Source organism: Babylonia areolata, chromosome 19 (genome assembly GCF_041734735.1).
Source record: "Babylonia areolata isolate BAREFJ2019XMU chromosome 19, ASM4173473v1, whole genome shotgun sequence".
NCBI classification, from domain to species: domain Eukaryota; kingdom Metazoa; phylum Mollusca; class Gastropoda; order Neogastropoda; family Buccinidae; genus Babylonia; species Babylonia areolata.
In genome coordinates, this window is record NC_134894.1 from 2,907,812 (window position 1) to 2,921,290 (window position 13,479).

The 13,479-nt window shown below is 44.4% G+C and overlaps 2 protein-coding genes across 2 annotated transcripts; one reads left to right on the plus strand and one right to left on the minus strand.

Annotated features, from left to right (window-relative positions):
• Window positions 1–7,049: 7,049 nt before the first annotated feature.
• LOC143294029 (kunitz-like toxin PcKuz1) lies at window positions 7,050–8,787 on the minus strand. The gene is made up of 2 exons (XM_076605427.1): window positions 8,591–8,787; window positions 7,050–7,439 (listed from the first exon to the last, which is right to left on the minus strand). Exons 1-2 carry the CDS (start codon window positions 8,652–8,654, stop codon window positions 7,267–7,269), a joined length of 237 nt encoding a protein of 78 aa, XP_076461542.1. The 5' UTR covers window positions 8,655–8,787; the 3' UTR covers window positions 7,050–7,266.
• Window positions 8,788–10,997: 2,210 nt separating this feature from the next.
• Window positions 10,998–12,912, plus strand: LOC143294056 (PI-actitoxin-Afv2b-like). The gene is made up of 2 exons (XM_076605471.1): window positions 10,998–11,765; window positions 12,537–12,912. Exons 1-2 carry the CDS (start codon window positions 11,699–11,701, stop codon window positions 12,707–12,709), a joined length of 240 nt encoding a protein of 79 aa, XP_076461586.1. The 5' UTR covers window positions 10,998–11,698; the 3' UTR covers window positions 12,710–12,912.
• The last annotated feature ends 567 nt before the right edge of the window (window positions 12,913–13,479 follow it).

Genomic DNA, 13,479 nt, shown 5'->3' on the forward strand with positions numbered 1-13,479 from the left:
GAAAAAGAGAAATAAATTGTCACTACTGTCACTTCACATACAGCTTACAGATTTCTACTGGTCGATTTATTTCGGTCGTCCGTCTACGTCCTCACTTTGAAATAAAATGATGGCGCCAGCCGCTAATGTATGCTTGACATTACATCACATGCATCCTGCCTATTTCCACTGGCTGAACGTTTTACCACTCACTGTCAGTTCTTATCATCGCAGAGAGAGAGAAAGAGAGAGAGAATATCAGCTAACTGACATCCATTATTTTCGAAATTGCATGGAGCAAGCCGAGTGTTTGCCATGCTCTCCCAGCAGAATGAAGTCGTCAATATGAAAACAAGCCCAGGGAAAGGATCATGCCGCTCTCATCACAACCGCTGTTCAGCGTTACCAGTTATAAAACAATTCAATATTTATTGGTGCAACAGAAATGTGCACCACAAAGTATACACACCACCAACCCAACACTGGGGTCAGACCTCGAGAGCCAAATGATTGCTACGTGTTTGTGGATGGGTGCCGCAGGCAATGTATACTTGTGGACTTTTGTGCTATCTACAAAAATCTAATTCTTGTGATTTGAATTGGTTATATGTGTTGTATTCCTTTACACCTAGAACTTGCAATGGTGATATCAACCAGACATATGGACGTTTGTTACTCAAGCATCTATCAAAGGGGCTTCCTACCCCAAACTGTTTTGCATGTTCTGAGCATGTAAATTACAAATATATCATTGTCGGTAATAGTAGACATAATTTTGAATAGAATTCCAGCCACCTTTTAGATGTGGTTAACGTTGGGGACTGCTGACTGGGAGCACACAGGTTCGAGTGGAGAAACAATGAAAACACCAGATAGTTTTATGCTTCTGTGTATCATGGAAGGTCGCGCTCAGTTCGCCTTACGTTTTGCGGATTTTCCAGTTTTAACATAGGATTTCTCCCAGTGTCGGCATTAATGAATACACATGTCACAGAAGTATACAGGACATTTGATCAAACGAAATATCATTTAAAAAATATATTGGCACGTTCTAATTTCTCATTTTCGTGTGTGTGCGTGTGTAGGAGGAGGGGGAGGATTTTTTAAAATGTCCCGTCACACATTCTGGTGACTGTAGACATTTTGATAAAGTATTAATTTTCACATGTAAATGTTGTCATATAAAAGGTAGGAGAAGAGGGGGGACTTGAATAGTAAGTTGGGGAAAGCAGGGTAGATGGGGGTGGGGGGTGGGGGGTGGAATCAAAGGTAAGTTTTTTAAATAATAGGAATACAATGAAAGAAAATCATTTGATGGACTTCGTAAAAGAGACATCGTTAATCTGACAAGGGAAACAAATGATGATGAATGTAAAAAGGGAGAGAGAAAAAAAATCAACGTTCCCAACGACTGTCCAGAATTTGTATTTATTTTCTTGTAATTGCTAACAAGAACAACGATGTCGTGCCGTCTTCCCAAACATAACCTCGTTCTGGCAACTGGGAAGCCGGGTTATGGAATTTTTGGATCGAGACCGAGCGTCAACGAAACAAACCGTTAATGACCCCGAAATACGGATTCGATTCAGAAGTCTTACAACCTATCACTGAGGTGACTGTGAAGATTTTTTCCCCAACTATGTTTCATCCGAATTTGGTGTTGTCAGACAAAGTATTTCCAGAGAAAATGAATTTGTTAAAGTTTATCTCACTCACAGACACACACACACACACACACACAGACAACTGAGCACCAGGTTACATCCATGACTCACTCTGTTTACACAAGTGAATTTAAAACACAAAAAGGGGGACGGGGGGCTTAATTATTTAGGTATCAGTTCGGGTTCATAACATGGCTCATTTCCAGTCGTATTTCCAGAGAAAATGAATTTGTTAAAGTTTATCACACACACACACACACACACACACACACACCCCGAACACGTGGGAATAACATAGACTCACTTTGTTTACACAGGTGAATTAAATATATATATAGGTAATGTTCAACTTTAGAATACTAAACTCAGGGGGGCTGTTTAGACGAAAAACAAAGGGTGTCTTAGGCTCACCTCGATGCGCTGAGTAGAATGGAACCCTCAGCTAAGCTCTAGGACCACTCCTTTCCCATGAAACTGCGACAAATACACAGTAAGCTGAGTACTCCGTCCCCACCTGCACGCCATTTTGACTGCTGATCACGTGGGTGAACGGCAGTCAAAATGGCTTGCAGGTGGTTGCTCTGGCTGTGATCGGCTGAGCTTACTGTGTATAAAATTGTCGCAGTTTCATGGGAAAGTAGTGGTCGTACAGCTTAGCTGAGGGTTCCATTCAACTCAGCGCATCGAGGTGAGCCTAAGACACCCTTTGTTTTTCGTCTAAACAGCCCCCCTGAGTTTAGTATTCTAAAGTTGAACATTACCATATATATATATAAGGGGGAGGGGGGTGGCTTGTGTTGGCAATATCAGTTCGGGTACATAGCATGGGTCATTTCGAGTTGTTTTTAGAAGAGTGAATAACACGCTCCAGTATGTCATTTCTCGTATGCCTGCATTGCAAAAAGCACAAACATTTTCGTTTAAACGGGTCCCAGATTTCAGGATACAAAAACAGAAAAATATCCCACGTTCCACGTGTCTAACAAACACTATATATACTGCTGACAAGCCTCGCCTTACCGTTCACAACCAATATTATCAGATATTCCTGATGAATACAGCCACAAAGAAGTAACACACATTCAACGTCAGTGATCTGTTATTCCTCTGACTACCCAGCGCGTCATTCTTGACTATGACGCAATCATTTTACGACTTTGCTATGACGTCAAATCAAACACGTTACAAAACCACAGCGAACCGATAGGACAATCAAATCCCATATTACACAGAGACCTCTGCTGCTGAGTGACTAAATTGTGTTCAGTCGTGCCTCTTGCGATTCAGCGTACGCAGACATGGTCACGAATGATGCATAGGGTCACTACAGGAAGAATAGATCACCGACGTTGACGACAACAATCATTTTGTCGCAGAGTCAAACCCAGTGAGCTTCCCCACCACAGTGGAGACCGCCACCACGTCCCTGCAGTCCCCTGTCAATCTGCCGACGTTAAACGCTGCTATAGGAACTCACGCCGAACAATGAAATGGGGGTGGGTCGAAACAGATCACCATGAAATAAGGCCATGAAAGATTGGGATAATTTTGTTCTGTGCTGACGATGAATGATGAGGATGATGACAATGTTGAAAGATTGGGATAATTTTGTTCTGTGCTGACGATGAATGATGAGGATGATGACAATGTTGAAAGATTGGGATAATTCTGTTCTGTACTGACGATGAATGATGAGGATGATGACAATGTTGAAAGATTGGGATAATTTTGTTCTGTGCTGACGATGAATGATGAGGATGATGACAATGTTGAAAGATTGGGATAATTCTGTTCTGTACTGACGATGAATGATGAGGATGATGACAATGTTGCTAAGTGCTATGGAGGTCCATTTCAGGTTTGGGACTACGTGACAAGGATGTAGGCTACTGTACACCTCCTTTCAAAATATATCCCGGTGTAGCGTCCCCCAAATCGCCCCTCCTTCCGTAAGTCCCCCGGTAGATTCATCAATGTCCTAAATCGTCCCCAGGGTGATTTGCAAGTGTCCTACATAGTCCCCAAGGGGACTAGTTAGTGTTCTTAAATGTCCCCCGGGGGACGCTCTGGGATGTCTCCCCCCCCCCCACCCACCCCACCCCCATGATGTTTCGCCCCCTCTCCCCATCCCACCACCCGACATTATTTGAAAATCTGTCCCAAAAAGTCGATACCTATATAACCATTGCTGCTCACAAATTAACAATGTTCAAATTGCATGTGACGATTATGAAGAATTTTGGAATTTTTCACGAGATTTGGCCATGACCATTAACTGACCATTGTTCAAGCGAAAGTGGGTGTCATAATCTCACGAGACGAAGGATTGTGCCTGATGGTGTTGCACTTTAGGGGCTGAGCAGTGTTCTCCATGAATGGCCGAGTCGTGGTGCACCAGTCTCTGTTGCAGTCCTCACATCACAAAGTGGAGGAAGAAGTATCGGCAGCAGCCTGTGCTGTCCTGCACCGTCTGTCCACCTGTCTCAAGATCCGTTCTTCTTCTGCTCGATTCACCGCCTTTTTCAAGGTCTGTCTCCTGCAACCATGTTTGTCAGTATCCATGGCAGCAGAGGTCAGGTGTTCTCTGCGGACGTCTCTATGTCTGGGGCATGGACGCCCGATACCTGAGGGCCCAGCCTCAAGATGGCCGAGTAGGGGGTGTTTGGGACTTCATCCAGTCTCCATCCTCCAGACTTGGCTTGGTCATCAGAGACGTCGCTGGCTGAGGACTGACATCGGGTTTGTGGCTTGGCCCTCTCCACACTGTGTGTTGGGGATGTTGTCTGGCCACCTGGGGTGTGGCTGAGGTAGTGTTGATGGAAGGATCTCATGTTCCTGTCTTGTCAGGAGCACGTTGTTTAAGTCGTGTTGCCCTACAGACTGGAAATGAATACACATTCCTGTTAGACCTTCAGTTTTGTGTTTTCTGTCAAGTTTTTTGGGGTTTTTTTTTGTCTCTAAAAATAAGACACACACACACACACACACACACACACACACACACACACACACACACACACACACACATATTTGTGGAGGTGAACAAGTGTCGATAAACAACTATTTTGTCACTATAATAATGACTATTTGATAGAGACCATCGACCACTGACCTCCCTTGAAGCTTCTCTGGAGGAGAACCGACTGTGGGGTCGTCTTTGTTGCATCTAAGTCAGTCCAGACTGGTCAGAATCAGACAATGTCGGTGTTGACTGTGCTGATTGTGCAATGCTGTGTGTTCAGCTGACAGCTGCTGTCATGTTGTGCCTCCAGTCTCCACAGCTGGTCATCCATCGACCTTCGTCGGTGAGTAGTGGACTGATCCAATTGCACCTGGATGTTTTCGTTCTTACCGTTAACTTTGGTTATGTAACATGTGATTTTGTGTGTGATAATTTCCTCTTCCATGAATGCTTCATTAGTCTTCCAAGTTCATGTTGGTATTATAATTTCTGCTATTATATCATTTTCGTGGTGAGAGATCAATCATGTTCAATACGCTTCAAGCTACGTGTGACACCAGTTGTTCCATGTGTGTTGATGTCTGGTTGGTTTGGGAAATGTAGACATTTCTTGATGGTCCTTGGGATTTAATAGATGTTGGTCACACACCCACGCATCCACACATATTCACGCACGTATGCACACACACACACACACACACACACACACACACACACACACACACACACACACACACACACACACAGACGCACGCACAGAGAGAGAGAGAGAGAGAGAGAGAGATTGCACTTAGTGTCATTACTTAAATATGAAAATGAATAGGTAAATGAATGGAAAAAAAAGAAGTTTAGCAAACTAAATGAACCGCAAGCCAGTTCACTGAATGGCAGGGGACACACTTAACTGACTCCAGTTTATAAACTTGCTTACAGTGTTCTTATACCCCCCACGCCCCCACCCCCCTTCTCTCTTCTCACCCTCTAAACTCACTTACAGTGTCCTAACTCCCTCCCTCCTCTCCCTCCTGTAAACTCAATTACAGTGTCCTAACTCCCTCCCTCCTCTCCCCCCTGTAAACTCAATTACAGTGCCCTAACTCCCTCCCTCCTCTCCCCCCTGTAAACTCAATTACAGTGCCCTAACTCCCTCCCTCCTCTCCCCCCTGTAAACTCACTTACAGTGCCCTAACTCCCTCCCTCCTCTCCCCCCTGTAAACTCAATTACAGTGCCCTAACTCCCTCCCTCCTCTCCCCCCTGTAAACTCACTTACAGTGCCCTAACTCACTCACTCCTCTCCCTCCTGTAAACTCACTTACAGTGCCCTAACTCCCTCCCTCCTCTCCCCCTGTAAACTCACTTACAGTGCCCTAACTCACTCCCTCCTCCCCCTCCTGTAAACTCACTTACAGTGCCCTAACTCCCTCCCTCCTCTCCCCCCTGTAAACTCACTTACAGTGCCCTAACTCCCTCCCTCCTCTCCCCCTGTAAACTCAATTACAGTGCCCTAACTCCCTCCCTCCTCTCCCCCTGTAAACTCAATTACAGTGCCCTAACTCCCTCCCTCCTCTCCCCCTGTAAACTCAATTACAGTGCCCTAACTCCCTCCTCTCCCCCAGTAAACTCAATTACAATGTCCTAACTCCCTCATTTCCTCCATGTAAACTCAATTACAGTGCCCTAACTCACTCACTCCTCTCCCCCCTGTAAACTCAATTACAGTGCCCTAACTCCCTCCTCTCCCCCCTGTAAACTCAATTACAGTGTCCTAACTCCCTCCTCTCCCTCCTGTAAACTCACTTACAGTGCCCTAACTCCCTCCCTCCTCTCCCCCATGTAAACTCAATTACAGTGCCCTAACTCACTCACTCCTCTCCCCCCTGTAAACTCAATTACAGTGCCCTAACTCCCTCCTCTCCCCCCTGTAAACTCAATTACAGTGTCCTAACTCCCTCCTCTCCCTCCTGTAAACTCACTTACAGTGCCCTAACTCCCTCCCTCCTCTCCCCCCTGTAAACTCAGGTACAGTGTCCTAACCATCCATTCCCACCCCTCCTTTTTCTGCCTCACACACACACACACACATACACACACATTTACCATTTAGAAAATCTGCAGTTCCATCAGCTTCCATAAGAAATGTTTTATATGATAACCAACATGTGTTTGAAACAGTTCAGAATTTACTTTGCACGTCGAGCTTCACTGTTGGCTCTGTGTTGTAATTCTACTGGCTGACTAGTTGGTTTGTTTTATTTCGTTTATAATCTACTTCATGCTAATTGAGGAGAGAGGAACAGGGAAAGTAGTGACGATTTGAGGCATGGGTGGTGTGGGAAAGATGGATTTCCGTCTAAAATCGCAAGTGTGGATAGACGTAAAGCAAAAGAACGAACGAACACACACAGCCACACACACACACACACACACACACACACACGCCTAAAACCGACATTAATTTCTTTTAATCATTCAAATATTCAGTGCACACTTTGTTAGTCACTGACTTCGGCTTGATTTTAAACGATAATCAGTTCCACGTCAGATTTTTTTCTTTTTCCCCCACAAAGCGTCGTTATCACTTTGACGGTACAGGGTGCATACGTCATCTTGATGTCACATCACAAGAAACGTCATCACACTGACGTCATAGCGCCAATACGTCAGAGTTCGGGAGCGATGCAGGCCGCCTTACATTTTTCCTCTGTCTCGTAGTTGTTGGCGTTGGCCCCACAACCCCCGTAAACGAACTGCTCGCATTGCCGCTTGGCGGCGTTAAACCAGAACCGGGGGAAGTAACCACGGCACATGCCGGCTTCCTGGGGCTCCTCACAGCCTGCACACACACACACACACACACACACACACGCATATAAGCACGCAGTCATGGGTACGTACATACATACATACATACACATACGAATGCACTCACACACATACGCATGGACGTGCACACACGCACATACACACGCATATAGGCCTACCTAAGCATGCATGCAACATATACAAACACACACGCACGCGCGCGCACACACACACACACACACACACACACATACATACGTACATACATACACACATAAGCTCGCATGTAACAAACACATGCACACATGTATGCACACACACATATATGTGCGGAAAAGAAGTCAAATGTCAACCACATACTTGTTCTGTGTCCAAAAGCAAGACAACTGTTCTTTCAAAAACTAGCCGACCAGTTTCCACCGAACACATATTTTGTCCATAGGGGATGTTTTGGATAATTGTTCATTACTTCAAAAAAATTCTGATTGTTTGATTCAAAGTCGAGTTGGTGTCTACATTTGACTGATCTCGTTTTTTGTTATCGAAGCATGCTTTTCACTGTTATATGGATGATTAACTCATTGTTATAATTCATGTTGTAAATCACTTTTCGTAGCTCTTCGTTTTCCACTACTCACAACAGTCATCCCACCACCTCTTCTCGTGTACTGTACCCCGCGCCTCATCTCCCATGCGCACATCCCCCCCCCCCCCCCCCCGCCCCACACACCTATTTTTTCCCCTCGTCTAATATCGCTAAACAGTGAAAAGACGTTAAACTTAACTATAAAAAAAGCAAGCACGTATACACACACACACACACACACACACACACACACATATATATATATATATATATTATATATATATGCACACACACACACACGTGCATGCAGACAGACACACACAACACACACATACACGAACACGCAGACAGATACACACACACACACACACACACACACACACACACACACACACACACACACACACACACACACAATATTCCTACAAAATGACAACATCATATTCAGCAAAACCGGGGGCTCGAGAGAAAACGAAAAAAAACCCCATTAGATTAAAAAAAATAATAATAAAAAAAAATTAAAAAGATTGCATGTCTTTCCTTCCAAAATATATCAGGGCTATGAACGAATGTATTTTTCAAAGACACAAACTGACCTGGCGTGCACCAAGCAGAGGAGACGATCAGAGACAGGCCGACGAGGAGCAGGATGGTCTTCATGGTGTGGTCAGATTCACGTCACCTCTGGTCACTGACAGGTCAGGGACTGAACCAAACACGTCAGACCTCAGTTATCCTTATCGGTCGTCTTAAGGCTGTGTCACACTGTGCTGTGCAGTGGACGACACGTCACAGGGATTGCTCATCAGAGGTCTAAAGGCTGTGTCACACTGTGCTGTGCAGTGGACGACACGTCACAGGGATTGCTCATCAGAGGTCTAAAGGCTGTGTCACACTGTGCTGTGCAGTGGACGACACGTCACAGGGATTGCTCATCAGAGGTCTAAAGGCTGTGTCACACTGTGCTGTATAGTGGACGACACGCCACAGGGATTGCTCATCAGAGGTCTAAAGGCTGTGTCACACTGTGCTGTGCAGTGGACGACACGTCACAGGGATTGCTCATCAGATGTTTAAAGGCTGTGTCACACTGTGCTGTATAGTGGTCGACACGCCACATGGATTGCTTATCAGAGGTCTAAAGGCTGTGTCACACTGTGCTGTATAGTGGATGACACGCCACATGGATTGCTTATCAGAGGTCTAAAGGCTGTGTCACACTGTGCTGTATAGTGGATGACACGCCACATGGATTGCTTATCAGAGGTCTAAAGGCTGTGTCACACTGTGCTGTGCAGTGGATGACACGCCACATGGATTGCTTATCAGAGGTCTAAAGGCTGTGTCACACTGTGCTGTATAGTGGATGACACGCCACATGGATTGCTTATCAGAGGTCTAAAGGCTGTGTCACACTGTGCTGTATAGTGGACGACACGCCACATGGATTGCTTATCAGACGGTTCTAAAGGCTTTGTCACACTGTTCTGTGCAGTGGACGCATTGCCACAAAGTTTGCTTATCAGAGGTCTAAAGGCTGTGTCACACTGCGTGATACATTGAATCACACAACACTTACTTCGTGGGACTTTCCGAATCTCAAGTGTGAAGGCTGTGTCACACTGTGTGGTGTACTCCATGGGTCCTCAGTATGATGTGATCCAACTGATTTTTTTTTAAAGCAGACTTTCCAACTCCTAGAGTCTCTTTAGTTTCACTGGTTTGAAAAATGTATTGGGCCCCATGTTCATGTAGTTGTTTTTTCATTTCTCCTTTTTTTCATACAACATGACAAGCACGCTTCAGAAAAGTAACTTTTCTTGGACATGCTTAATGACCACTGTTACTATGACTTTCAGACATCTGCCGTGGCTAAACTGAATTTTAGTACGAGTGTGTTGCTGTTACCAAACCTCCCAAAAAGCTTGGTTCAAAAACATACGGCAAACAAAGCCACTTCAGCTGTCACGCCAGTTGATTGCGAGCGTGACAGAGTTTGGGTCTATCATACTTGGAGTGATTCGTACGATGAGGCATGGCCTTAAGCACAAGAGGCGACAGAACGTCGTGAGAAGTCGGCCAACTGTCGCCAGTGGCGGGGCCCACGCCAGCTGCACAGCCACCATTGTTACCTCCTGTAAATCATGTCTGGTGGCTGTGTGTGTCAACACTCGTCATTGTCACACACACACACACACACACACACACACACACACACGCACACACACAATCATACCACACACTCACACCATACGCGCGCGCGCGCGCGCACACTTACACACACACACACACACACACACACACACACAGAGTTCAGGTCAGTTACTCAAGGGGGCGTGACTGCGTTTGGACAAATCAATATACGCTACATCACATCTGCTAAGCTAAGCAGATGCCTGACCAGCAGCGAAAGCTGTGTGTGTGTGTGTGTGTGTGTGTGTGTGTGTGTGTGTGATATGAAGTTGGCATGAATAAGACATACATCAGCTTTGAATCAATTTTGTCTGTAACTGAATAAAAAGACAATGAAAAGACATAAAGAATGGCCCGTCCCCCAACCCCTTAAAAAAGAAAAGAAAAAAAAAAGACAGAAAGAAAAGAGGCGACAAAGACAAAACGGGCATTTTCACAGCTGTTGATCCCAGACACTACACAGCATTCAGCACTCACTGTCATGAAGAGACAGAAATACGACAGCCCATATCAGAGATAGATAGACAGATAGATAGATTTACTGATTGATAGATGTGTGTGTGTGTGTGTGTGTGTGTGTGTGTGTGTGTGAGTAATTTGTGCATGCACGCCGTAAATCTGTAAATCACAGATCACAGTTTATTGCTGGGCAGTAAGATACAAGGGATCAGGTGTGTGGTTCCTGCACACTAGACCTTCTGTATTGTTATATACAACAAGCAGACAGTTGTCACTCAACTCGCAGGCTTCAACACATGAAAAATTAACAGGGAAACTGAGGCTGCAATGTTCCTGGTTGAGGGTTTTCAACCATTCACATTGCTTGTGCTCTTCACTCAGTGACCATAGCACGCACGTACACTCACGCAAACATACACACGTACGCACAATCACACACATTCACATTTTTATGATTGTGAACTTCTTCCCCACATTACTGATATAAAGAGGAACAAAGCCAGTAGAAATGTTTTGGTGTTTCTACCGAGTGATCATTGTGTATTTGATTTTCTGTAGACAAAGACACATGATATAAGCTCCGATCATTTAAATAGCTGATTAATATGATAACACTGGAGATACTTTTTCTGTGTTATAACGACTAGTGTGTAGGCTACGTTCGTATCATCTGCGTACATTCCACAAAACATTGTGAAGTACAGTGGAAAATCATGACTGTAAATTGAGAAAAGTATACAGGTCCCAGAACATAGCAGAGAGAGAGAGAGAGAGAGAGAGATCTTCATTCCAGGAGAGAGCATCAGTATTCCCAAATCAAGCTGCTCTGTCTCTCCTTTCGATAAAAGATCAACAATGCACAAGGGACTTTGACCTCCAGTCCCGCTGACCGCAGATCCAAAGGCTATCTCCCCAGGGTTATTTTCGGTTCACCATCACGATTTGTACCACGCCTTATCTCTTGCCGTCTCTCAGACTCTGGCTCAATAACCATTGAAAACCTCCACCACAGTCATTTTGCTGGGTGTTTTTCACGAAAAGAAAAAAAAGTTATGAACGTGAAAAAAATGCTGATCATACTCGTGTGTTTGTTTGGGCTCTGCTTCTCTGCTCACGCAGGTGAGTGAGTGAGTAAGTGTGTGAGTGAGTGAGAGAGAGAGAGAGAGAGAGAGAGTGAATTGACACTACATCGTGATCACTGAAACATGATCCAAAACTGTTGCAAATAGTATTACAGAAATAGAGTGGTTTATGGAGTACTTAATTTCACTGCATGCCCGAACACGGCCGGGTGTTATCATAATGAATTCCTAAGGACAATAAGAAACCATATGCATTCACATATAAACCTATGTCGTATTTGCGTGTCTTAATATCATTCAAAGTGAAAAGACGTTAAAGTAAAATGTCATGATAGACACACACTACAATTATATTAAAATGTCATGATAGACACACACTACAATTATATTAAAATGTCATGATAGACACACACTACAATTATGAGTGATATCTTAAGTTGCAGATTACAACTTATGTGTACATGTTTTTGTTGTTTTTCTTTCTTTTTTTTTAATAAAAACTGAAAGAGCAAAGAACTTTTTACAACATGACTCCAATGGTGGAAAGGAGAAAATGGATCATCAATGTGAGCAAAAATAGATTTGGCTTTGTACCACAAAATTTTGGTTGTTTACGTTATGCTGAGCACGGGGTTCTGGTGATTAGGCGACATACTTCAAAATAACCACCACCACAACACCCCCGCCCCCCACCCCCCCAATATATATATATATTCAGAACAAATGTATTTGTGAGTGTGTGTGTGTGTGTGTGTGCGTGACGAAAACTACTTTTTGGTGTGTGCGCGCGTGCGTGACTGACGTGCAGATGACAGATGCACGCTGCCCCCCGAGGTGGGCCCGTGTGATGCCGTCTTCCTCCGCTGGTTCCATGATGCGGCCAGCGGTCAGTGCCGACACTTCCAGTGGGGTGGGTGCGGGGGCAACGCCAACAACTTCCTCTCTCACCTCCAGTGTCAGCAGGCCTGCCTCACTCCATGACACCCCCCACACCCCCCCACTCACACCATCCACTGACACCACCCACATACCGTCTGAAGATCACTAAGTCCAGAAATTAATGAATAAATAATAGACAAACATTAATTCATCTGTTAAAAATGTGTTTCTGTCTGCTTCTAGTCTTCATGTGATTACAGTCAGGATGAAAACTGGATGTCAGTATGTTAAAAACCAGAACTTTGACTCACACACAAATATATCCAACAAGAGGAATCAAAGACAGGGTGTGTGTGTGTGTGTGTGTGTGTGTACATTTGCACGCTTTTGTGAGTGTGCAGGGGGCTTTGCCAAGTGTGGCCCATTTCGTTCTTGCTTTATTTCATCCATCTGCCTTCAAATATCTTTAATTACATATTTATGTATTCAGTTATTTGTTTTTATTGTTGAGTTACTCTATTTCATTTTATGCTGATGTTTTACACAAACGTATGGTGGATACTCAAGGCCTGACCAGTGTGTTGGGTTTATGCGTAGGTCAAGCATCTGTTCCCTTTTTTCTTCTTCTTCAAATACACATGTGGTGTGGCACATTTCGATCAGTGTGCATGATCTGACACCATTCCAACCTTCTATTTCTTTTTTACCCACAGGTTACCCACACCTAGACTCACAGTGACTGTAATCAACTTCGCTGTTCTCAATGGGTGTTAAAAAATTGTTTCTGATTCCAGAATTGTTGATTTCAGTATTGACAATGAGAAGCAAGGTGGCACAATGGTTAAGACCCAAGAGGGTCTGGGTTTGAATCC

Bases quoted from the DNA above. Each gene is read 5' to 3' on its own strand.
- LOC143294056 (XM_076605471.1), top strand. From the start codon at position 11,699: ATGAACGTGAAAAAAATGCTGATCATACTCGTGTGTTTGTTTGGGCTC. The intron at 11,766-12,536 runs GTGAGTGAGTGA...ACTGACGTGCAG, and splicing joins CTGCTTCTCTGCTCACGCAG to ATGACAGATGCACGCTGCCC.
- LOC143294029 (XM_076605427.1), bottom strand. From the start codon at position 8,654: ATGAAGACCATCCTGCTCCTCGTCGGCCTGTCTCTGATCGTCTCCTCT. The intron at 7,440-8,590 runs GTCAGTTTGTGT...GTGTGTGTGCAG, and splicing joins CTCTGCTTGGTGCACGCCAG to GCTGTGAGGAGCCCCAGGAA.